This window comes from Macaca nemestrina, chromosome 10, assembly GCF_043159975.1.
Source record: "Macaca nemestrina isolate mMacNem1 chromosome 10, mMacNem.hap1, whole genome shotgun sequence".
In the NCBI taxonomy this organism is placed as follows: Eukaryota; Metazoa; Chordata; class Mammalia; order Primates; family Cercopithecidae; genus Macaca; species Macaca nemestrina.
The window spans coordinates 52,724,256-52,751,231 of NC_092134.1; the positions used below are offsets into that span (position 1 = coordinate 52,724,256).

At 33.0% G+C, this 26,976-nt stretch overlaps 1 protein-coding gene and 1 long non-coding RNA gene across 5 annotated transcripts in view; one reads left to right on the plus strand and one right to left on the minus strand.

The window, feature by feature from the left end:
• Positions 1-26,976, plus strand: part of LOC139356694 (uncharacterized) — an 83,144-nt gene that overhangs the window by 10,916 nt on the left and 45,252 nt on the right. For 2 of the 3 annotated variants that reach the window (XR_011609019.1, XR_011609021.1), the window contains exons 2-3: positions 17,021-17,260; positions 20,577-20,696. This is a non-coding gene — a long non-coding RNA (uncharacterized lncRNA). Of the gene's footprint in view, positions 1-17,020; positions 17,261-20,576; positions 22,856-26,976 lie in introns of those variants that run through there. The other variant, XR_011609020.1, reaches the window with a different exon arrangement.
• The window catches only part of LOC105473300 (protein tyrosine phosphatase receptor type Q), a 222,050-nt gene continuing 212,326 nt past the window's right edge, over positions 17,253-26,976 (minus strand). For both annotated transcript variants that reach the window (XM_071071389.1, XM_071071390.1), the window contains 4 exons: positions 26,181-26,329; positions 23,383-23,518; positions 17,958-18,081; positions 17,253-17,694 (listed from right to left, as the gene is read on the minus strand). In XM_071071389.1, coding sequence (XP_070927490.1) covers positions 17,657-17,694; positions 17,958-18,081; positions 23,383-23,518; positions 26,181-26,329 — 447 coding nt within the window. In that variant the 3' untranslated portion in view covers positions 17,253-17,656. The remainder of the gene's footprint in view (positions 17,695-17,957; positions 18,082-23,382; positions 23,519-26,180; positions 26,330-26,976) is intronic.

Consider the following 26,976-nt stretch of genomic DNA (forward strand, 5'->3'; position numbering starts at 1 on the left):
TATAGATGAGTGTGATTATTTATTGACTGTGTATTTTAAAAGCAGTGGTGGGCTACTTGTTCCTAGTGATGTTGCTCCTGAGTACCTGGGCAACTTTAATGTCCTTGGTCTCTGTGTCAATAAGTCATTATTTCATCTAGCTGGCCTCATAAGTGTGAGGGTCTCAAGACATGTGGTTATTTACCTTGGCTCACTCTTCAAAACAGTCATCAGAAGCTAATCTGTGTTGCTACCTTGTCACCTCCCAAACCTTGCTGGTTCAGAGTCTGATGGGAACCTGAAGGTAGTCAGAGCAGTATGGAATCCCACACGGAAAACTAATCCTTACCTCTTCTTTTTGTATCCTTCACATTTTTTCTTTACAAAGCCATTGATTTGTGGTAATAAAAATATTTTAGTTTACCTTAAAATAATTTTGTAAAACCTTTTTAGTCCAGTACATCTTCATTTTTAAAAAATGGTATCTTAAGTGTTACATACTGGGTAACTCATTTATGACAGGCCTGTGAAATGATCACAGCCTATGTAGTGCGATTGACATAATCAGGACTCAAGCTTTATTAAGTAATAATCCTATGATCAATTGTATCAGAAACCCTGGGGGAACTTGTTAAAATTTGGATTCCCAAGATCCACTGCAGCCCAACCGAGCCAGAATGTTTCTGTATATGCTAGTAGGGATTCCGATGAGATTAAATGTGTCCAGCCTAATGGTTCTTAAACCTGGATGCACAATAGAATAACCTGGGAAATGGAAAATGATTAAAACTTGCAGCCACGGCTGAGAACTTTTGGCCTAGCACAATGCCCAACACCTATTTTATGTTCAATGATTGACAGATACAGTTAAGTTAGATAAAAGAAAAGCTAGCAAGTGATTAAAAACCCTTCTCTAATTCTAACATATGATGTGAAAGGAAGATTAATGAGATTTCCAATCTGAAATTATTTTTATTTCAAATGGGAATGAATCTTGGCTTTTAGTAAGCATAAATTTACCTTCAAATACGCAGTTAAATGATTTTACATTAGTAGAAATAAGTATCATTTAAATTATAAATCACTTTGGCCATTGTATGTAATACAACTCCTTTTCTTTCATAAAGTTCTACTTTAAAACATGGGTTCCAGAATACAGTGTCAAGAGGAAAAAAACTTTAATTCAATTACTGTAAAATCCAAATTCTCTTACGATGATAGAGATGACAAACACCAGTATGTATTGAGTACTAACTATGAGCCAGTTATTATTTAAAGTTCTTCGGATGTATTGACTCTTTGTTCACAATATCCCTAAGAGAGTTAATATCAGCCCCAAATCTTCATATTGTGCATTTAAAGTGAAAACAAACATACAGAAAAGAAATGCTAGGATAAATCAGTTGGCCTCACATATTGTTGTTTTATAGATAATTCTTTATTGGAATTAAATTCGCATAAACATCTCTCAAATGTAATTTTATTTGCTTTAGAAGTTAACATAGGGACCTTTTCTTGGTGTATAATCACCTACCTTGATATACTATGAGAACTAAAGTACAAAGTATTCTATATCACTATAATGTCTACTGCTAGATTATGTGGCATATTGTTTAAAAATCAAGTAATAAGTTCCTGTTTGGTAGAGTTAGATTGTAGTCGGTATGCATACACTCCATTAAAGTAAGTAGGTAACATATTTCTTTATATTTTCCCATAACAAATGAAGTACTATTTCAAAAACAAATTAAGGAAATTGAAAAAAAAAGACTAATGTAACATTTTTAAAAATAGCAATTCATTGTCTTAGAAAAGAACTCATAATCATGAAAAGCTCAGCAAAACAAGCCATTTCTTTCAACTGAGTTAACTTAGCCAATTTTTGAATGGATTCACTTATTTAATTGTTTCTTATAAATTTCATTTAATTCAAGCCCAGACCTTAAAAGCAAAATAGTCATACTTCTAACCAATGCCATAAATCCCCTAATTATCTCACTAGGTATCTTCATGAAATCTTGCATTTCTTTTAGTGACCATGACTAGTAAAAAAAGAATTGGAAACATCACTCCAAATTGTTAATAAGAGTTACCCTTAGGTACTAGAGTTTAACATGATATAATATCATTTTACTTTTTAGATTTTTCTGTCATTTGTACAAATTCTATAATAATTTTGTATTTTGTAATGATAAAATAAAATAAATATTTGAGACAATAAAATAAAATCAGTAATTTAGGCACAAGTAGAAGAAGTGCATCTGGTGAATGAGACCGAATCTGAGTTTCTAGGACTGGGAAACAAGGCATGCACTACATTTACAGCAAGATTCTCTTGATGTTGATCTAAGAATACTGAAGGAATATAATATTTTCCTTGATAAGGACTAAGTTCTTTCCGGAGTGAGGCTGAGCTTTCTGGTTAGATTGAGTTGCTTCTAAAATATAGAGATGAGGATGTTGGAGCAGGAAACCAGGTAGCTAGCTCCCAATAATAAGCTTCAATTGCCTGGGAAATTCAGTTATACAAATAAGGTCTGTTAAAAGATAAACTGAGACATTATACAAATTTTAGAGTTTATTTGGGCAAACAATGATACATAAATTGGGGAAACACCAAACTGAAGGACGTCTTGAGCTCTACTGAAGAAATCCAAGTGGAAGGCTTTTACAGCGTGAATGTGGAAGCAAGAAATTGAAAATATTTGAGTAGTTACACTTACATAGTTGCTCTATTTCATCTGTTCCATTGCTGGCAGCTTTTGATTTGTTGAACTTAATTTTTTTTTTAATGATTCTGGCATTTACAATAAATGGCCCAACTCGTTTTGCTTATGTTTGCAGTCCAAGCAAGATTAAGGTTACTTTCAAGCCTAACTGGGTTTGTCTGCTTAGAAATTTTTCAAACGTAGTCTTCATTTTATTTCATTTTAACAAGTCCTTCCTAATTATAACAGATTATATTATAGGCTACTTTTATTAAATTTGTTGTACCAGGAAGTAAGGCTACTCAAAGTAGTCTATTGACTCACACTTTAAGTTTAGTTTCTTGATACACTTCTTTGAATTCTTAAAAATTGTGGAGAAAAAGGTAAATGTCTACCATTGGGGTTGGAGGATTCGTTGGACAATAATTATCCTGAGAAGGGTGAAATTATTTATGGACTTTAAAGGGAAACAAGGCCTTGGGACATACTAAGATTAATTTTCTCTGTAATCCATTTTGGTTACTGGTGATGAGGTTATATCTTACATGATTCCATTATTTTCCTTGCCTACCATCATTTAGTTCCCTACCATCATCTACTTAATAACTTATGTTTTTTTTCCATTGGTGGGTGATATTTCCTTACTATTAAAATCTTATAACACAGACTGTGTAAGAAATACCTGTGTGTTTCACTGAGGTCTTGGTTGCTTCTTATCTCAATAATATACTTTTAACTTGTTCAGATAATAAACCATTTTAATACATGAAAGAGCAGTTCTCTTTTCATCACTTTTATTTTCTGAATTTTGAAACCCATTTCTCATTTATTCTTCCAGATGAACTTAGCATGTTTTTTTTTTCCAAATTGAAGCAATTAAATGCTATTAAGACATTTAAACTGGCATACTAAACCTATGAAGTAACTTAGAAGAATGATGTTCTTTATAATAGGCCTCTCTTACTTAAAAAAATCTATTTTGCATTTCCCTGTTTTATCGTTTTCTTTAGAAATGCACCATAAGTTTAGCCTCTCAATATTTTATAATAGTTTGGACATTGTCAGTGAACTAATTTTTCCCATTTTATTTTTCACTCACGTTAATTGACTGCTTATGATTTTTGTATATTTATTTTGCAGTCACCTGCATTAGAGAATTTCTTATTACTTATATATCTTTTTCAGTCTATGTGTCTGTATCTTCTAGGTATGCAACATTTTTGTATCAAATAATGGGAATTTTGACTTCTGTTATTTTTGTTTACCTTATTACTGCTTTGGTTAGATTAGTGGTAATACATTTTTGTACCTGATTTTGATGATTCTCTGCCTCTAAAATCTCTCTAGTACTCTAAATTACTTAAAACATTGAAAAATTCATTCATATACTCACTGAGTTTCTATTTATTTAGTACTTTTAGGCACTGTAAATGATATTTTTATATATATGTGTGTGTGTATATATATGTGTGTGTGTGTATATGTGTGTGTGTGTATATGTGTGTGTGTGTGTGTGTATATATATATATTCATATGCAGGATATGAGGGGTCATTGAAACCCATCTGGGTTTCTACTTTACATATCACCCTGAGGAAGTGAGCCACCACTGAGTCTAGCTGGCAAGTAGCATCTTGCTCCCTGCTGGCCTGCTTCCCTGCCACTTGGACCTGCATAGTGCCAGTTCCTGGATTCTCTTTAGCCTTGCTTCACCTGCCTGTTATGATATGCTACCTCTTGCTAGTCTACTCTCATGTGTCCTAGCTGGGTTCACCACCTGTTGCTCATTACTGTACTCTCTGGACCTGGTGTCTGCCTCCATGCATGTGCACGTTGGCAACTGAATCCAGATCTGCCTCTGCATCTCTACCACCTGCTTCAGCCCTGTGGGATATCTTGTTCCAGCTGCTTCTGAAACTGTCTTACCCTACCTTTTCAGTCTAATAAGTTTTGATGGGATCTTTTAAAGAATATGTCAAACCCATTTCTGTCTCCTTAAACAATAAACATAATGTAATTGAAAGAGAAAAAAAAGTTTTCTTAAAGATGCAGAGGCTGGTGTTGTACTATTTATTTTTATTATATCCAGTGGCTATTAATATATGTTGGATTTCAATAAACGGTTCCAAATTTTTAGTTTTTGAAGGTATATGTGTTATTAATAAGTAGGTGTGTGTGTGTGTGTGCGCGCGCACACACACAAAGTAAGGATATAAGCCATCAATTTTGCTGTTTCTGGATTGCCGTGATCTGGAAAACCAAGTTTGTTGAAGTATTTATAATGTAAGAAAAAAAGACTGTTGATGAACTACTTTTTAATAAGTTGCCCAATTATACAGAATTCTTTTTTGTTGGCTTCAGTTGTTTAAAGGCTCTTTACACACTATCAAGTTCCCAGTTACATTCCGGATAACTGATAATCCTGAGCAAATGATACATTAATCACTGTATGCCAGTTTTCCCTGCTCTTTCACCTTCATTTGTCTTTGATCTAGAAGTGTGTGTTTGTTCCCTGACTGCAAAGATATTTTAGCATGCGTAAATCGGTAAGAAAATACACTGTCACATGGACATTATTTTACTTCTACTAAGGCAAATTGTCAATTGAACATATTTGTTTGAGTTTCTGTCATGAGTAATATGTTATCTAAGTGTTACATGGATAAAATTATGAGAATAACTTAGTCCTTGTTCACAAGTAGTTGACAATCTAGTAAATGGAGAATGCCAGTGGATAAGAACCTGCAAAAATGTCTTCAGAATTCAGTTCTAAGAAAGGTATTAGTTATTTAGGGAAATGTAGGAGCCAAAGCATGGTATTTGGGAACATGTAGGATGTGTTTTAGTAAGCAGCAAATATTCTAATTTGGTTTAGTTCTAGAAAAAAAAAAGGAATACTGTGGAAAGGTATTTTTAAAACGTGAGTTTAATTCAATAGTCAATGAAGGGCTACTGAACAGATCAGTGAAATGATCAGAGCTGAGATTTAGATTTAAATCTCAGAGTTTCAGAGCTTTAGATTTAAATCTGGCAACGAAGTGTAGAGTTGGAGAAAACAAGCCATACAATTTGGTTTGGACCAAATGTATATTGGATGAGGTAGTGAATAAGAGAAAGAATATAGTACTAGATACCCAAATAAAAAGGCTGGCACTATCACTGACTATGTGACATGAATAACTTAATTTGCATAAAATAGCTATTATAGATACTATCCAGAAGCTTCTCTTCTTGAGAAAGGGCATAGAATTAATGTGTATTTCTATGGCCACATAAATAAGATTAGAGATATTATCATATATCTAGTGGTCTCCATGTAACATAGCAGGATATGGTGGCAAACACTACAGGCTCTGAAGCCAGACTTCCTGTGTTCAAGTCTAGGCTCTTTTATTTACTTAATGTATAATCTAGGGCAGTTTATTTAACCTCTTTTTCCTTTGGTTTCCCTATCTGTAAAAGGCAGATAATAGCACCTAGTACTATTATCCAAGAATTGTCATGAGGTTAATGAATTAATATTTGTAAAGTCCTTAGAAGAGTGCCTGGCAAGTGGTAATGATTCAATAAATAAGGTTATTATTAATTACAGTAAATAAAATTATAACAATTTTATGAGTATCACAGTTATTCATATCACAATTTTAAGTATAATCTTTAACACATAAGTAGGTAAAACTTCTGATTTAATAGCCCAGGAGTCAGTGCTCATCCTATTACTATTTACCAAATTTCTGAATGTAGTACACTCAGATTGATGAAACTAACTCTGTTCCAGTGGCAGAGTCCAGCAAGTGAATTCATCATATTTTTCATGGCAGTTCACTGGGTTATAAATACTAAGTGAATAGGAGCATAATGAATTCTTTGGGAAGAACTTGGAGCATATCAAGTTTTATTTTTAATGTTTAAAAGACTGATTGTTAGTGCTTTGGGAATGGAGAAAGCATACAACAAAAGTAAGTAAATATTTTTCTCAGTGTTGTACTCATTCAAGCAGGAGAGCTTGAATTATTATTATTGTGAAAATCATCCATAAACACTTTATGTCATTTATTTTAATAAATTATTAAAGTTTAAAATTACCTGTGTTTTTAATTATAAAATTCATCAAACAAAAAACTATAAAGCATAAGATAATAAATATTTTACTCATTACTTAATTTTAGCCAATCTGACAATGTTGACAGATAGGCTTCAAATTTTAAAACAAAAATTTACAAATGCATTGGAAGCCCTCGTGTATACCAATCTGATTCCATCACAATCTGTCTCCATACCTGCATCCCTCCCTTGCCAGGGGAAACCAGGATTCTGATGTGAATTTTTACATTCCCATTCATTCCCATGATTTTATGTCTGTACTAACATGGATGCATCCACAAAAAAATGTACTACCTGTTGTATTTTTAAAACATTATATAAATGGCATATAAATATCTCAAAACTATTTTTCATTATCTTTCTGTTTAGTAAATTGTATTGGTTTATAGTATATATAAAATAAAATGCAGTCATTGTATGTATACAAGTTAAGGCATTTTACACATGAATATGCCTGTGTAAACAGCACTCCATTCAAGATAGAGAACACTTTCATCATTCCCAAAATGTTCCCTTTGGGAATTAAAGTCAATTCCCCACTTATACCATACCCCAAGCAGTCATCATTTATTCAGTTTCTATCACTATGGGTCAGTTTGAACTATTCCAGAACTTCGTAGAATGGATTCGTAGAGTAGGTACTCTTTTGTGTCTGTCTTCTTTCACTCAGCGTTTGTTTTACAGAATTCTCCCTGCTCTTGTGTGTATTAGCAGTTTATTCCTATTTTATTGCCAATTTGTATTGCATTGCTCAAATAGACCACAACTTGTATATCCACTCCTGTTGATTGCCATTTGGACCCTCTATTTTTGTCCGTTGTGAATAAAGCTGTTAAGAACATTAATACAACTTCTTTTCTGAAAGTACATTTTAATTTCTCTTAGATACATGACTAGGAGTGGTAATGTTGGGTAGTATGGTAATAATGGTAGTATGTTTAACTTTATGAGGAAGTGCCAAACTGTTTTCCAAATGGATTGTACCATTTTATACTTCCAGTTCCAGCTCCAAATCCTTACCAAGATGACCTGATATTTTGGTAATTTTAATTTTAATCATCCCATTGGGTGTGTAATGGTATCTCATGATTTTAATTTGCATTTCCTTGATAACTAATGGTATTGAACATCTTTTGTATTCGTGCTAAATATCATTTGACATATTGCCTATCGGGGTGGGTGAGTGTGTGTGTGTGTGTGTGTGTGTGTGTGTTATACTTTGTAAATATACATATATCCTGGATATAAGTACCAGGACTTGTATCCTATTACATGTATTGTGAATATTTCCTCCTATTCTTCCAGTCTGTGGCTTGACTTTTCATTTTATTTATTTATTTATTTATTTATTTAGAGACAGAGTCTCAGTTGTTCAGGCTGGAGTGCAATGGCATGATCACAGTTCACTGTAGCCTTGACCTCCTGGGCTCAAGAAGCAATCCTCCCACCTCAGCCTCCCCAGTAGCTGGGACCACAGGCATGTGCCATCATACCTTCTTGATTTTCAAATTTTTTTTGAGATGGGGTTTCCCTGTGTTGCCCATGCTGGTCTCGAATTCCTGGGCTCAACTGACCCTCTCACCTTGGCCTCCCAAAGTGCTGGGATTATAGGCATGAGACACCATACCTGGCCTTATTTTCTTAACAGTGTCCTTTGAAGAGCAAGAAGTTATACTTTGATAAAGGACAATTTATCAAGTTTTTCCTTGATGTTTTATTTTTGTTTATATTCTAAGAAATCTTCGCTTATTGAAAGTTCATGAAGAATTTTTCTTACTTTTATCCCCACATAAGCTTTATAGTTTTAGCCTTTACATTTAGGTCTGAGATCCATTTCAGTTTAATCTTTGTGTGTATTGGTGTAAAGGTGAAGATTCATGATTTTTCATATAGACATCTAGTTGTTCCAATACTATTTTTGGAAAGACTATATATTCCCTGCTGAATTATCTTATCATCTTCGTTGAAAACCACTTTACCATCTGTGTGCAAGTTTATTTTTGGACATTTTTTTCTCTAAATGAATCTACAGAGCTATAGTGTAAATCTTTCAACTTTGTTCTATTTTAAATTGTTTAGTCATTATAGGTCTTTTGCACCATATAAACTATAAAACTAGTTCATCAATTTCTTTTAAAAAGCCCTATGGAATTTTTATTGAGATTTCACCAAATGTATAAATCAATATGAAGAGAATTAACATCTTAACAATATTGAGTTTTGAGTTTATGAAAATGAATTTTAGAGAAATTTATTTTAATCTTAATTCCCGTCATTAATGTTTAGTGTCTTTTAAGTATATTGATCTTGCACATATTTTGTTAAATGTATCTGAAGCTTTTCATGTTAGTGGATGCTATTTTTAAAATTTAATTTAATTTAATTTAATTTTAAGTTCTGGGATACCCTGAGGACATGCAGGTTTGTTACATACATACGTGTGTGCCATGGTGGTTTGCTGCACCAAGCAACCCATTACCCAGGTATTAAGTCCCTCATGCATTAGTTATTTATCTTGATGCTCTCCCTTCCCCCGGATGTTATTGTTAATGGTATTTTTGACAGCAACATTCCAGTTGCTCCTTACTAGCGAGTAGAAATAGATTTTTGTATTTTGACCTTATATCCGGTGACTCTTTTTTTTAAAGCTACTTGTTATATCTAGTAGCTTTTTTTGTAGACTTCTTAAGATTTTTCTCATACGTGATATATTTTTCTTTACTCACATAAACAGTTTTATTTCTTCCTCTACACGATATATTCCATTAAATTCTTTTTCTTGCTTTATCGTAATGGCTAGAAACACCAGTAGAATGTTGAATACAAGTTGTGAGAGCACGCATCCTTGCCTTTTTCTTGATGTTAGGGTGAAAACCTTCAGTGTTTCACCATTGAGCATAATATTAACTCCAGCTTTTTTCATAATTGCTTTTGGTCAGTTTGAGGAAGTGCTTTCAGCACTTTGAATGTGTCATTCTATTTTCAGTTGGTTTGCACTGTTTCTGAATAGTAGCCAGAATATTTTCTTTTGTCATCCCCAGAACAGGTATCTCTTTTCTTGGTTGCCTTTAAAATTTTTATCTTTGTCAATGACTTGCCTTGATTATGCAAGTAATTGATTATTATATGCCTTGGTATAGTTGTGTGTGTGTGTGTGTTATGCAGAAATTATTGTGGGTACAGAAGTGAGAATAATAGTGTGTATGCATGCATGTGCACTTATCTGCTTAGATTTCTTTGAGATTCTTGAATCTATAGATTTATATTTTTAAAATAGAAATATTTGGACATTATTTCTTCAAATATTTTTTCTGCCCTCCTCGGCCCCAGTTCTGTAATTTATGATATGCTATGCTATGATATGATACACTTATGATATACTATGTGAATTAATCTCACAGGTCACTGAGAATATTTTTTTTTTCAGCCTGTTTTGTCTCTATGCTTCAGTTTAGATCATTTCTATTGCCCATTCTTTGAGTGCTGATTTTTTTCTTCTCCTGTGTCTAATTTGCTTTTAATTGCATCCAGTAGCGTTCTGACATCAGCTATTATGGGTTTTAGCTTTAGAAGTTTATTTTAATTGTTTGTAGTTTCCAGTAATATTTATATTTCTTTCCCCGTTAACATATTTTAATAGCTATATTAAAAGTTCTTGTCTGCTAATTATATCCATTTTTATTTATATGTGTGTTTCTAATAATGGATCCTTCTCCTGGTTAGGGGTTGCTTTTTCCTGCCTAGTAATTTTTAACTGAATATTGCATATTGTGAATATTACATTGTTGAATGTATTTACTTGGTTTAATTTTAGAAGGGCTGGGATTTTTTTTTTTTTTTCTGTAATGTAGTTTAATTTGATGTTTCAAAACTTTTTAAAAAAAGTTTTGTTGGGAAAGTCTAGTTTACTGAAGCTTCTGTAGGGTTTCTGTTGAAAGCCCAGGTGTTGTTCTCCACTCACATTTCATTTAAGAATTTTCTGAAGTTTTGAATTTAGAAATTGATTCAATCAATTTAGAAGTTGATTGAATTGATAGTTTTATAACATAGTCTTGAACCCTACTAATGTGGTCTATTTCTCCACTTAAAAGGGTGTTTTGTTCTGTCCTTCAGGTCCAAATTTTCTCCAAAAATGTTTCATGCACATAAGTATCCTGTCTGTCTGTCAGTGGATAACTCACACATAATGTGGTCACAAATGAGATCTCATTATTTCATTAGATTTTCTCTGTTGTACTTTTTCCAGCTTCTCAAGTAAATGTTTACTATGTTTATATTTGAGGATATATATTTTAGGCCTCTAAGCTTATCTTTATGTAACTTTATCAAAATTTTATAAAAGGTGCTTTGATGTCATTCAGTTCTGTTATATAATTTTCATTGAGATCCTTCATATTAATCTGTGTGATATTTAGATATGTATTAATTTAGTTTCAAATATAGCTTAAAATTTTTTTTTGTAAATGTTTTACTTGTCTTATAGTCAGATAAATGACTATGTATGATACTGAGTCTGAAATTATTTTCAACTTTCTTTGTGATACAGGAAGGAGTCATTCTTTGCGACTGATCCATGAGAACGTCAAAAGAATATGTGTTCTTTTTTTAGGGTATAAGAATTTCTCTCCCTAGAGAAATATTAATTCATATGTGTAGATTTTCTAATTCATTTACTTTATTTTTATATCATTAATTTGTCTTCTTGATCTAAAACTTCTATTATTTTACAGGTATGTCTAATTTGTAATAAATACATTAAATTTCTTTGGTATATTTCAGTATTTTGAGGTTATATTTATCATTTATTCAATCGTTTATTTTTACTTAAAACTGTAATTATCTTTTTTTTTAGCCAAGAGCTATATGGGTTTGAAATTAATATATAGAAAAATAAATGAAATTTTATTTCATTTAAATTTCAAAGTGCTGTACTTCTTTAAAAATATTATGTTTGCCTGGAAAAACTTTACTTGAATATTATAAAGATGAAATTTTAGAAAAATTCAGTTTATATAATAAGGAATCAGGTTGGAAATGCCTCAAAGTCAATAATCATATTTACTTTCTTTTCCTTTTTTAAAGTTAAAAGAAAAATGTTGAATGTGAAATTCCGCTAAAAACTAAGGAATAATTCCCTCTATTCCCATTAGGCTAATTCGAAGCTAATCATTATGATTATAATTCTGTATTCTATATATTTTTCAAGTGGCTATGTGAATCAATATGTCACATTTTTGGCATATTTGAATTCTTACAGAAAAAGCATCATAACTGTTATCATTATTGATACAAGAGCTAGAAAGAAATTATTTAGGCTGATAGGGAGGGTAAAAGAGTCCTTGGCAAGGTTTCCCTTTTAATAAAAAGCAGCCCCCAAATTATTTCTTTTCTAACGAGGAGCAGCCTGAAAACTCGAGCTGCAGACATAGATAAGCAAGCTGGAAGCTTGCACGGGTGAATGTCAGTATTTGTTCCAATAGATTAAGGCTACCTGGGGGCCAGGTATGTTCAACATGGAGGGTCCATTTTCCCTTTTCTTTGTCACCACATGTACAGTAAAAGAAGCAGGCAACCTGGCGTCAGCCAGGTAGAGAACTCATCTGCATAATAAAAGATTAGAGTATGAATGGCCAGATTTTCACGTTCTATGCAAACAGCACACCTGGTCCGACCAATCTTTTGTGCCCTATGTAAATCAAACACCGCCTCCTCAAGCTCATCTATAAAACCTGCACTTCACCGCAGAAGTGGCAACCTGTTTTCTCTGGGGCCCTCTCTGTAGCAACAGAGCTTTTCTCTTTCTTTTGCTTATTAAACTTCCGCTCTTAACCTCACTCTGGTGTGTCAGCTTCCTTATTTCCTTGGTGTGAGACAACGGACCTTGGCTATTACCTCAGACAAATGATGCCGCTTCATTATCATTATGTGTATTACAATCTAAACCTCATTGAGTGTTTACTCTGAACTAAGACTGCTCTACAAACATGTGAGGTAGCTTTTATAATTATCTCCATATTAGGAATGAGGAAATTGAGGTACAAACTGGTTATTGCTTTTTGCCGAAAATCACAAAATTAGTAAATACAGATGGATACCCATCCAATCTGGCCACAGATTTTAAAAATACTTGCTTATACAAATTTAATTATAGCGGATGAATTAATAAGGGAAAGAACGAAAAAGAATGAACAATAGAAAGACTAATTAATCTGAAAGTTCACCCAAGTAGGCTGTTTTCACATGTCCAAATTCCCTATAGTCCATGTACATGTTAAAAAGTTTTGAAATGGAGGTGAGCGCAAAATAGGATTAAAAAAACTGTCTTCTTGAGGCCTGTTTATTCCCAGGCTTCTGCGTGCTTCTTTTGAACATAAAATAAGGATGGTCATACCTGTGAAAGGAACTTGAACTCTAGCCAGATAGACCTGGATTTGAATTCCAGACTACCAATTACTCTCTGAGAGAATTTGGGCAATCTTCATCATCCCTCCATGCTTCCATTGCCTACCCTTTTAATGGAGTTGATCTCATAGGTGAAGTTTGAATTAGATAACATGCCAACTCAGGTTACGATTCCAGCACAGTGCCAGGTATGCCTTAAAGATGCAAATATTCAATTACAGAATCTTTCTTTTATATATTCTAGTTCTCCTTTTTGTCCTCTTCCTTCTCTCCTTTTCTTACTCTTCCCTCTTCTTTTGATTATTAGTAGGGTAAAGGACTTGATAGTATTTGATTGTATATACATACACACATATTACATATATATATAAATATATATAGAAATGCTATGGAGCTGTTTTGACTTTAACAACCTCTTCTCTTTTTTTAGCTTTATTTTCATAATTCTATAAATTCCAATGTTCTTTTTTCTTTCATTTTTAATATTTTAATTTTTTTACTTTTTAAACTTCTTTAATATTACTGTATTCATCAATAATTATTTTTACTCACTTAAATTTGTTCTAAGAGCTTATTTACCTCTAAAATTGTCTGGTTTCTGTTACTTATTTTCATATGATTAGCAGAAAATCTCTAACTGGCTAATAGGGAATTGGGACATATGATGATTAGGACCTTTCTTCATCACGAGCATTTTATACTATTCTAAGCATGTCATTTGACTTACGGAGAGACTGGCATAACGTTATGGGAAGAGTAGTTTTTGGGAGCCACAGAAACTCAGTTTTAACTTCAGCTTCAACTTTTACTAATAACTGTGGTTTCAGGCACAGCAATTAAGCTTTTGTTATCTTTCCTGTAATACAGGACCCTGCCGATCTTAAAGGATTTTGTAAGGATTAATAGGGATGATGGATTTAAAAGTACTCTAAAAAGTTTATAATTTACTAAAATGACTTCTCAATCCAATAATACTGTTAGTGAAATTAAAATAATTTAAGGTTGTGACTTTAGAAACGTCATCTTGTTAACAGAAAATAATGCTTTTTTTTTAACCTATTAAATGAGTTTTATTTTCAGAGGACAATATCACAGATACTGATTTAGAATGTCCAGTTAAATCTTCTGAAATGAAAATTTTCTTTACTTGTTTTCCAAATTATATTTTATATTATTTGTGTACCTGTCCATATAATCAAAAATTCATTGAACAAGCACTAAATATTTTGTTTAGTAAAGTATCAATAGTCTTACTTACCAGAAGTCAATATATCTGCCATAATTTTTTCTTCAGTCTGTGCATGTGAAACGGACGTACAAATATGACACTAATACCCACAAAGTAAAATATAATCTTACAATGGGATGCATTATCTTTTTGATAAACATTACACATTGACCAGTCTTAGTAAAAGATTATTCTAAGTTTGTAAAGTTCACTGTAATTTTCAAAACATTTTCCTATATGTAATCTAATCTGTTCCTCAGAACATCTCCATGAGCTAGTGGGTGTACTGTCCTGATTCTACGTGGAAACTCTATCCATATTTATAGAGTCATTTACCATGAAATATTACGTGTCCTAAGAAGACAAGCTGTTTTCGCCAAGATTATGCTTTATAAACTTTTTTCATATTTTTACTTTTAAATATAATTCAGTTGAGAATTTCAAATCATTGTGCCCCAAGTTTCTTACAATTTTTGACTGAGTTTTCTAAAAGTTGGCTAATGAAAATGGACATGATTATCAGAATAGCTGCTTGATTTATAGAAGACTTTGCTGAACTTAAATTTCATTTTAAAATCTAGTGTTTGCTACAATATGTGGAATGAATCACCATCTCCTTTACGAAGAGGTCAAGGTTTAATTCGTTTTTCTGCAAAAGACTTATTATACATTTCACCTATAAACTGAAAGAAGAAAACGACGCATTTTAAAGCAGAATGAAAGTAGAGGTGATACCCACAGCTGCTCTTGTCTCTGGCAAACCATTCTGAGAGGCTCCAGTTTCATTTGGTTCATATGAAACACATGTTGCTCATTTATTGTACATGTGCTTCAATGTATTTTGACAAATCGGATCTAAAAATGTTACAGATGTTCTTCATTATATTAATTAGCACTTAGTACCCACCTATAGAACCTGGGTGTAAATTGGCCCTTTCACAATATCATTTAAAGAAAATTTAGGTATCATTAATGTCTGGATTTCAACTTAATTTTAGTGTCTTGATATAGCTAGCTATGCATATTTTATAAATGCTTTGTTACAATTTTTTTTATAATGAAGCCAAATCTTTTAAAAACATGTTTTAAGTAATTTTAGGTAGATCTAAAATTGTTCTGATCCTGACTAATGTTTTTTAGAGATACATACATTATTCAACATATATCCTGAAATTAGGCAGCAATATTATAACTCAAGTACTTGCTAGAAATGACTCTCAGGACTATTCTATTTTTACTGAAGCAGAATCTGCGTTTTAACATAATCACCAGGTACTTCATATAAACATTAAAGTTTGATAAGCATGGTTAGAGGAGACTTAATATTCAAATTATGTTTTATGCATATACATATGCATATATACACGGGCCAAACTCTATCTTCTACACATCTGATTTATGCAGATATAATAGAAAGTGGATTGGCCTGTAGATTGAACTATGTTTTAAAATCATTTGATACACTAAAAAGGTTACTTTTTAGTGTATCAAACACAGGCTATGTTATCTGTCTTTAATGAATACAAACCCCATACTGGCTTGCCGTATATTTTCAATAATTGACATAAAGGAAACTAAAGCATGTATAATCTCAACTTGAATCTTTGAGAGTTCTCATCATTTTTTATTGTTTTTGCTAACTTTCTATAAACTTATTGGCTGGAACAGTAGTGGATTGTATTTATTTGTACTTCCTTGTCCTGAAAAAAAAAAGGAAGTAAATTTTACATTTTTCTAGAGACTGTGAGACTAAGGGCTTTAATTTCTTGAATAGTAAATCCCACATTAAAATTACTTATGGATGTCTTAAGAAATAATTTTATCTTAATTATTTATATTATATTACATAAATTGTCATATCATACTTGTATGTATATCTTTATTTTAGATATTATATATGAGAATTAGTATAATTATTATGTCTTAATAGGATATGCAAAATCAAACTTTTATTTACATAGGAACTTCTGAAATCATGCTGCAAGATAATTCATCAAAATTCAATTTTATTGGCCATAACATTTCTTATATGTATATTCCAGTGGAAATAAGCATAAGATATAATTCTTATCATAGAAGAGAATAATTAATACTATTTATTTTTATTACTCTTAATTGAAATCTATTACAAAATAATTTCATATAATTCAAAACTTACCACATTGTCACTATTTAATAAGATGGAGGCTGAAATATTTTCTTTAAAGAAACCTCGAATTTGCTACACATGGTTAATTTCTTTGTTTTCAGTTCCACCAAGTATACCGCTCAAAATCAACCTTGGGAAATGAAATGACAGCCATTTAACATAATCCATTTGGAAGTCTCTGTTGGCACCACAGCAGCACATCATTGGTTTACAAGCTTGAAGCACACGTAGTGTTTTTATTACTCTTTTGATACATTTTTGCTGAAGAAACACTTCAGAATTGTTAATATTAGGTTGACTATATCTAATGGGCAAATACACTGATACATTTAACTATATATTTGAATATACAATACAGGGGTAAAACTTGTGTCTGAAAGTTTACAAATGTGTGTTGGCTAGAATAGTACTCGGTAACTTCATGTGTTGCACTTTTAATTTTTCTTTTTAGGTTCTCAAACTGAAGATCACAATGCAAATTAAATAGCCCTAAGTGTCCCTGAAGAGCTACTGTGTGTTGTATAAAGGCTAAGTAATCCCTGCCGTGTCAGGGGGTTACTGTTCAGCTGTTCGGGATCATGAGATGGTATCTCAGCACTCATAAAACAGAGGACTCAAAACAGGGGCGTACATGGAAGTACAGATCATTATGACAGTCCTGGAAATTATCCACAAGAAACGTCAACACCATGTAAGCCAAAACAACACTACTGAATCAACATTTACAACTTTTGTTCAAAATTAAATCCAATACATAGGGAAATTTCACAATGAAACATTAATGCTAATATAATAATAATTTTCTATTTGGCTTATTCCAAAATATGCAGGACTTCAAAAACATATGGGATGTCTTTCCTTAAGCATTTAAAATACATAATATTTATTCTGTACAAAACAAATAATTATTCTGTATTAGCTATTTTCTAGAACTAGTCTTAAAATGTTCAGTCCATTTAGAAAGGCACAGTGAGGGAAGCATAGATATTTCTTTAAGTTTGCACATTTCAATTCAGAAGAATAAGGGGGTAACTTTGGCCCCTGTGATTTAAAAATCTCTTCCAATTGTATCCTTTGGTCTGAATATTTACATAGTGGTTTCTTCCCATTCAAGCTCAACATCACCTATAACAGAAAGTAACATGTTACAAGAGAGTATTGAAGTTAACAGTTCAAAATTTAAATGTTTCATGATAAAAATATAATGTAGATGGAAAAGGTATTATTAGCCCAATTTGCATTAGAGAGAAGTTAAAGAAAAAAAAAAAACTGATCTGTGCCCTAATCTAGCTTCTTAAACATTTTTAACATACGGTTATTCTGAAATTTATGTTCCTACTGTAGGTGGTAAACTAGTAAGTTGGGTACATATTGTTGTTTCTGTTTACCTTCCATAGCGTCCAAAGAGTCCATCTTCTGAAGTGCTGAATAGTTAACAAAACAGATGGGCTGATTACTTCCCTTATTCGATAAGAGATCCAGAATGCACTGGTGTAAAAAGATATACTGTGCCTAGACACCAAAGACAGAGTGGTTAAACAAATAGATTGATGAAGAGTTTTATACAGAGAGTTATATTGTTAAAGCTAAAAGCAGTACTGAATTCATCAAATAAATAGCTAAGTTATAGACACAGAACTTATCATGGTATATATATGATTTTCTACCATTTCAAATATGAGACTTTCTAAATTCCTGTGGTCTCTTGAAGCTTCATGTTTTTTTCTAACACTTGTCACTAAACACCAAGTGTTAATATATTCTTTGTTACTGTGATTATAAGAAGTAGAAAATTGTATTACTTAAATTTGTTTATGAGTTTCCTTCTTTCTATTAGATCTAATTGAGTAAATTATCTTACAGTTTTCTTGTTAGAATGACTTTTGGAATATAAATGCTAAATTTACTTTCGAAATCTGTGAGTGAGTATATCTATATGCCATCAGTGCATTTAAAATATGTTTAACAAATCTGTTAGTCACCTGGATATGTGGCCTACTTAAGGTCAAGTATTTGGTCCTGCTTTGTAAATACAAGGCAATGGATCATTGAAATACCCAAACATCCAGGTAGTGGACAAGGACTTCTAACATTGCATTGGAATGTTTGGGCTAAATTCAGTACCATTTGGATCCTTTAAATGTTTTCAATATAATTCAATAACCTACTAGCATCTCTGAGCTTAGACCTTACCAAAAGTAGTTAAAGCTAAAAAAAAAAAAAATGTATATTTCAAATCACCCTCATTCGTACCTAACATATCTGACTTTAAAGGAGTATAATCAAATGTTTAAGACATATAATCAAATTGACAATGATTTAAATAGAACATTCTCAAAAGTGATCGGCCTCATAGGTTATATTAATATCTATTGCTACTATACTTCAAACCCTTTTGGAACTCCTCTATTGAAATTGTCTTCAGAAATTGCTAATCGTTATTAGGAATATCTATTTCTTTGTGGATTACAAAATGTTTCCGTGAACATCTCATTACTGGAGCGTCAGTTTTATGGGAGCAGAACTCTGTCATATTCACCACTATATTCTGATTACCTATAATAGTGTCTGGCACATAGTAGTTGCATAATAAGTGTTTGTTCACTTAGTCTCATTTAATTTTCACAGCTAGGCAATCTTTACCATTTAAGGACAGATGTAATTTAAAGAAAATTCAAATGTCTTTAGGTGTCAAGCTTTGTAAATGAGGTGGATGATCAAGTTTATAGAATTCAATTTGGTAAGAAATGAAGTGTTGTTATAAAGCAATAAAATTTCTGTTGAAATTGCTAGTAAGTTACTTCTCAAGGTAATTCCAAGAGTGTGTTTTCAAACATACACGAAACAATGAATTACATTATTGGCAGAAATATGTTGACACAGTATAATCTTTCTGGAAATCATTTAAATTTTTGAGTTCTAGCATTAAAAAACACTTTTGAATTTGAAGTCACATTTGATATGTGAAACTTCTGACTGTCCTGATTTCATCTTCTCCACTGGAAAGAATGATAGGTGTAAACTTTGCCAGCAGAGGAGGCTGAGCTCTGTGAGACAGTCCTACAGGTTCCAAGGTCCCTCTGCCATTATGTGTTACTGCCAAGAAAGCAGCATACTGTTACGAAAAATGTTTAATCCCAGTTTCTGCCCTAGAGAGCCATATTACCTTAAGAATTAAACTCTTCTGATGCACAATTTCCTCACCTGGGGGTGGGAGTGTGTGTCATAAATCCTGTATTGTAAGACTTAAAGAATTTAACATATGTAAAATGCCCCACAAAAAACTGGACACCCAAAATGTTAACTTTTTTTTCTTCCCCTCTATGAGTTTACACCAGTAAATTTCCATTTACTTGAGGCACTAAAAGTATCTTAGGATATTAGCTCGCTACAGAGAGTTCTCTCAGAAAGGCTTTTCAAATTTCCTGGGGCCACAATGTATTGTTGTTGGTTTTGTTGTTGTTGTTTGCAACAGAGTCTCGCTCTGTTGCCCAGGTTGGAGTGCAATGGCACAATCTTGGCTCACTGCAACCTCTGCCTCCCGGTTTCAAGCGATTCTCCTGTTCTCCTGTCTCAGCCTCCGGAGTAGCTGGGATTATAGGCATGCACCACCACGCCCAGCTGATTTTGTATTTTTAGTAGAGACAGGGTTTTGCCATGTTGGTCAGGCTGGTCTCCAACTCCTGACCTCTGGTGATCCACCCACCTCGGCCTCCCAAAGTGCTGGGATTACAGGCATAAGCTACTGCGCCCAGTGCCCAGTGCATTGTTTTTTGAGGGAAAGAAATCAAAGCTTTCTCCTGGGTAAGGGCCATGCCCCTCAGTGCCTTTTAGTGGCAGTATATTGCTGAAGTTGCTGCTGTAGTATGTGCTAAGACAGGAACATTCCTCATAGAAACTGCAATCACTCTGGAGTGCAGAAGAAAATAAACTGCTCTTGTGCAAGGCAATGCTGGTTTGTAAGCACTGGAGGTGAAGTGTGGTCATTTTTCTGTTTGTCACCACAGGGAAAAAACAGTGAAGAGTCTAACTTCTGGGAACTAAGACAGATCAAAGAGGGCTTCCGGGTACCTGATTTTCAGCGAGGAGAGAATCTTACTGGACATTTACTGCCTGCTGGGCACCATGTTGGTGATTTACAAACTTTCTCTTATTTAATACTGCTAATAAGTTTGTGAAAAGTGTAACAGGGCTATTTTACAAAAGAGAAATAGTTCAGAGAGGCTAATTAAACAAAGTCACAGAGCCAACAATTAGTAGAGCTGTATTATGAATTTAATTCTCTGACTTCAAAAACCTTCCCTTTCAAATCCCTGCCCCACTCTCAAATCCCCATCCCAAGCTGTGACAATTTGTTATGGCTGGTTAAACAGAATAATGTATGAAGTTTATAACATTTTGAGTACTAACTTGGGTAAAATTATTAATAGACATTCTTGAAGACACTCTTTACAGAATTCAATTCTACAAAGTTGTAGAGCATAGAAGTTTTTTCAACTTTTACTGTTTGAAGATTGACTCTAGACACTAGAAGGAAACCATCAGTTCCATCCTCTATCCTACCCAAGAGAGCGAACCCTTAATTTCATTGAGAGCACTGATCCCAGTGTGTATGTGTACACCTGGGGACATGGGAGGAAAATGTTAGCTTTCTATTTATCTTTATTTTTAACTAAAAAAGAGAAGGAAATTGAATTTTAATAACGATTAATAGTTGGATTGATATTAGAGCCTTCATAAGACCCCTTAAGATGAGCTACCTAATTTGTTAGCCCAACTTGGATTAGAGAGAATGCAAAATGTAAAGTTCCATTACAAAATATGAAGTTCCTGTCTCAAAATGTAATTTTAAGATTTTCAAAATAGTGACAGCAAACATTAAACCAATTTCAGGGCCCTTTTGAGTGTGAGGACCTGTGAAACTACCCATGTTGCATACCCATGAAGCTGGCCCTGGTCATGTATAATATTCCATTTCTGAAGTATCCTGCGGGAAGAGTGACATTTAACTCTTTTGGTAACTCAATATATGAGGGAATGTATATGCATTATATTACCTAGTTCACCTAACTAATTATCACAGAATTGAAGTAGCTACGGAAGATTACTACAAAGAGACTGTGGATTAAAGATAATATTTATCATGCAAGCCCAAATGGATGTCAAAAAATTGGCAAGGCTGACACATTCATCATACTCCTGGAATACTCCTGTAGCCATAGTAGGAGGTAAAAATAACAGCAAGGTAATCAGACCTGACAAAAAGCTAGACCAGCTTTTTTAAAAAGCATAAAAACTTAAAATATATACTTAAAACAACTATCAAAAGAGAAATGCTTTGTCCTAAGTGTATATTTTATTTATTGAAAATACCTAATGATAATAAGAAGCCTTAGCAATTAGCAAGGTTTTGAAAATATTGCTTATTCAATATTTATCTCATGCTTTTCAATTTCTCATTTTATTTATGTTTATAATTTACATAATTAAACAGTCTACATTTAAAGGTAAATATATCTGCATTAGAGTGGAAGCTCAAACATCTTTCCTAAAAGGGACACTTGTCCAAAAAGTTTGGATATCTCTGGTCTAGAACAGCATCTTCCAAGGAGGATTAATGTTCCATGACATAGTATTACAGGTTTGGATCAAAAAGTGTTGAAGAGTTCTACAATCAAAGTTTAAGAAAAGTTGTCCATACAGCTCCGTCTTTGTAATTGTCAGTGAAATTAGCATTAAGGCCCTAAACATTTAGGTGTTTAAAAATCAGTTTAATTACTTTCTCATACTTATTTTAACAGAGAACTCTTTTTCTGAAATCTTTAACTACTTTGATACCACTTCTGTTTTCTAGAATGTAACCTGGAAAATACTGTTACAGCAGGCCTGTGTATTTACTGCAAGAAAATCTCTATTTGTATAGCATACAAATTCCAATCCAAAGCTATAGATAGGAATATTGTGTATATTGTAGTTATACAGACTAGGGTTTGAATTTTGGCTCTGGCACTTTTCGGTAATATTATCTTGGAATATCACTTAACTTCTTGGAATATGTGCTTCCCTGTTTGTGAAGCAGAGCCAGTAATATTTAGTTTGTTGGTTGGTTTTACTGGCCTTGCCTTACAAATAAAGAAATCAATTTAATAAAGATTAAATAAGATAATACATGTGAAGGGTCTAGTATAGCACCTGGAACCCAGCAGACACTCAATAGAGGCTTTTTAGCTTCATTACCATAGTACTGTGTGATTTTTTAAAATAAAAATTGGATATATTTTGTAAATTTTTTTGCCTACAAACCAAAACAACAAACAAAAAACTCCCAGTTAATAGTTGATAGCCTGCTACAATAATCATTATTAGTACTGGTATGCAAGAGGGATACATATGGAGAAGTCAAATCTATAAAACTTCATTACAGTCAATATTTTAAACTGTTTTCCCAGTTATAACTTTTCAAAAGATAATGATATTGAAAAGATATTGATTTGAGTTCATTTCCAGAGATCCCAAAGTTGCTAAACGATAAAGATAAATCAATTTTATAGGTTATTTCCTACATGCCTATCAGTATAACAAGTTAAGATGAGCCATCAGTAACAATGTTGCAGGGTGACTATGGCACGTGGGCATTAGTTCTCCTATAAACTCCATCAGCTGCCCTCCCGAAGACCTCTCCTAAAGGCTTATAATGTGGGAAAAGAGGGTGTTTGCATCCACCATGCAAATACAGCTTCAAGCCCGTGTCCATACAGATTGCTGCCACAAATTCTAGAACTTTAGAATGCAGTGCAGGTTTAGAGATCTTACCAGATTCTGCACCATGCACATTCTTTCACTTCTCAGTTCAGCTACTAGTCCATATATATCCACAAAATCATGGTCATTTATATGTTGTGTTAAATGGTCCAGAGCAATAAAAACTCCAGTTCTTCCAACTCCAGCACTACAGGAAGAGTAAATTACATGAAAATTACTCAGTAAAGTGTTGTTCATTTTGATGGGGATAAAGATAATGAGCTATGATAGCAATAAATCCTAACAGTTTCTTCTCTTATTTGGAGGCAGGTTTTCTTTGGAATTTCTTTGGATTTTTAATGGTTACCAAGACTATTTAAACAAGGCAAGATGATTATCATTAATATGCTATCAAATATTTGAGTTTCTCTTTCTTTAATCAGTGGAGCTTAACCTCTTATTTCTTAATATTTTAGGGGGTGTTGTTGAAGTATAGAGATTTTTTAAAATCACTGAAAATTCTTAATACCAGAGACTCTGTATTGACCGAATATTCAGTTACCAGCAGAAATGCTAAACGTTGCAAATGTCAAATATTTAGCTCATATAGCATTTTCTTTGCTTCATTTTGAAAAATAGTCTTGCAATTGTCCTTTTCACTTTCTCAAGAATTTATTTTGCCTCCTATAGATAATAAAATTGAAAAACTATTTCTATTTAAAAACTTATATTAATACTCAAAGACAGGCACGTGCTTCACAGAAACTGTTAACTGATAAACCTCACAAGATCAATTCAGAAATTCCTATTATCAGAAAGACAAGATTCCTAGGAAATTAAATGGTTAATAGAGGAAGTTAATCTAAAAACTTTTTTTGAAAGGTCATCTAGTCTTATAAATATTACTTTGAACCACATGAAACTGCCATTTTTGTAGTTCTGTAGTAAGAAACATTCAAATATTGGCAATTTCCTATGATTTGACCTAAGAAATTGTGAGCCTACAACATAAAACTGATTATAGTAACATGTATACATACATGCCACACAGCAATTGAATTGTCAAATATATTTTGAGTGTCAAACACTGTTCTGGGCACCTGGGTCATAGCAGTGGACAATGTAAAGTCCCTGCACTTACAGAGTTTATAGTCTAGAGGAAAACGACACATAAATAAACAGACAAAGAACGTGCCTGGTGGTAAGGAGTCCCATACTGAAAAAAAGATGAATCAGGTTAAGGAGATAGAGGGTGATTGGGTAGGATAGGGTCAGCAGAGAAACCTTCTCTGCTGATGTAATATTTGAAAAGAAACTCGCATAAGGTTAGGGTGCACACCCTGTGGGTATCTGGGAGAGGATCATGGTAGCCAGAAGCAGCAAAATGAGAACAGACCTGAAGTGGGAGCATTTTTGAATGTTCAAAAATCAGGGGACACCAGGGAGGTGATACAGTGATGAGTGAGGGGTAGCCAGAGATGAAAGTATTTGCTGGTGGGTTAGATGTAGAATGTGAGAGGAAGCAGAATCAAGAATGACTCCAGAGCTTCTGGCTCAAACAGAAGGGACTTGCTTTTTACCAAGATAGGGACAACTGAGCAGGGGTGAATTTGGAGATTGAGTCAAGAGTTCTGTTTTGTCCACATCAAATTTCTAGAACTTTTTAGTCATTCAGGCTGTCAAGTTGAATTGGAAGCTAAATGTAGAAGTCTGAAGTCAAGGTGAGAATTTGGAGTTGGAGATAAATATTTAGTAGATGGTTTTCAAATGATATTTAAAGATAGTCAACAATATGAATATACCTTCTTCTTATCTCTTATCTATTTAAATCACAAAGGAGGAGACTCTACTCTTTTTGAGGCTAAAAAGGAGAAAGTACTTTTCTTTTAGTGCCCATGGCAGTGTATTTGCATGATACGGAGAAACTGAAGGCAGTTACTGCCCATCAAAGGTTTTACTCATCAATGATGCCAGCATAAAATTAATCACTGACTGTAGAAGCAAATCGTTGTACTGTTTTTAGTATATACTATTATATTAAGCTTTTTACCTATATGAAGGGATTTGAAATTGAGAAGGTAAAAATGAGGCTTTTGCTTTTTGTTCTCATGTTTTATAAATACAAGCATTGTTCACATATTTTATAATGAGCAAGCATTTATGTATTAGTCTTATGATTTTAAAAATCCAGGAATTTATAGAAAATTTATAATCATTTAAACTACATATTGAATTTTTTAAAATAAAAGTTTAAAAACTGAATGAATTTATCTTTTCTTACATACAGTATTTAACCACATTAATTATAGTACACTCCTGTTAAAAAAATTAAAAGTTATTTTTACTTAAAAATATTTTTATTGTGGTGAAAGATGAATAACAGAGAATCTACCAATTTGCCCATTTTACATGTACAATTCAGTGGCATTAAGTACATTCTCAGTGTTATGCAAATATCAACACTATATATTTCCAGAACTTTTCATCATCCCAAATAGAAGGTATTAGATAATTTTTCATCTCTCTCCTCACTAGTAACCACAACTCTACTTTCTGCCTCTATTTATTTACCCATTCTGAGTATCTCATTTAAGTAGAATTCATGCTACATTTTCCTCTAATCTCCAAACTTCATGTGTGAAAGAGACTCAAGCCAAGACTGATTTAGATCTATCATGTCAGAAAACATAAATCATACCAATGTGTCCAGAAATGCTAAATGTGATACCTCTGAAGATGGCAAGCTGGAAGAAATTTACATGACCATTTTATAAAAAATAACCAATAGAATTATAATAATAAAAAGACTAATGGGTTCAAAGGCCATTTCTGGCGTTTAATAGATGTTTCTAAAAATATCGCTTTCTTACCTGCAGTGAACAATCATAGGTGTGGTGTCATGTGCTCTGCTTGCTCGAACCAGCTTCACAAAGTGAATTAGAGCGGCACTATTCTCAGGAACCCCATGCTCTGGCCAGGCAGTAAAGTTACACTGTTGAACAGTCATGCAATCCCCATGCTAGACAAAGGGACGGATTAATGAATGACAAAACTATTTAAGTTCCACAACGAAGGCAGAAGGCAATTGTCCCAGTTTTTGAAGGTGATCTTTTAAAAATGACTATTTACCAAACGAAAGAAAATGTTTTCATTATTTCCTATAAGAAAGATTTTTACTGTTACAATAGAGTATGGATGAAAACAATAAGAAAGCTTGGAAATAAATCTTAATATAGAACATTAATATTCAAACATAGCATGCTATTTTGTCACACTCAGGATAACAGGTATTGAAACAATTTTGACCCAAAGCTTAAATGAACATTTTCACAAATTATTCCATACACAGGTTTTGAGTATCTGTTATGTGAAAAGTATAAAGATCCTTATATCATCTTCTGTGTGTATAGGGATTTATATAAACTGATAAAGTGAGATCCCATACTACCTTTTCTATATTGGCTGCAGATTAAATAGAAAATCAAATTATTGGCAGGGCGCAGTGGCTCATGCCTGTAATCCCAGCACTTTGGGAGGCCCAGGAGGGTGGATCATGAGGTCAGGAGATCGAGACCATCTTGGCTAACAAGGTGAAACCCCATCTCTACTAAAAATACAAAAAATTAGCCGGGCATGGTAGCGGGCGCCTGTAGTCCCAGCTACTTG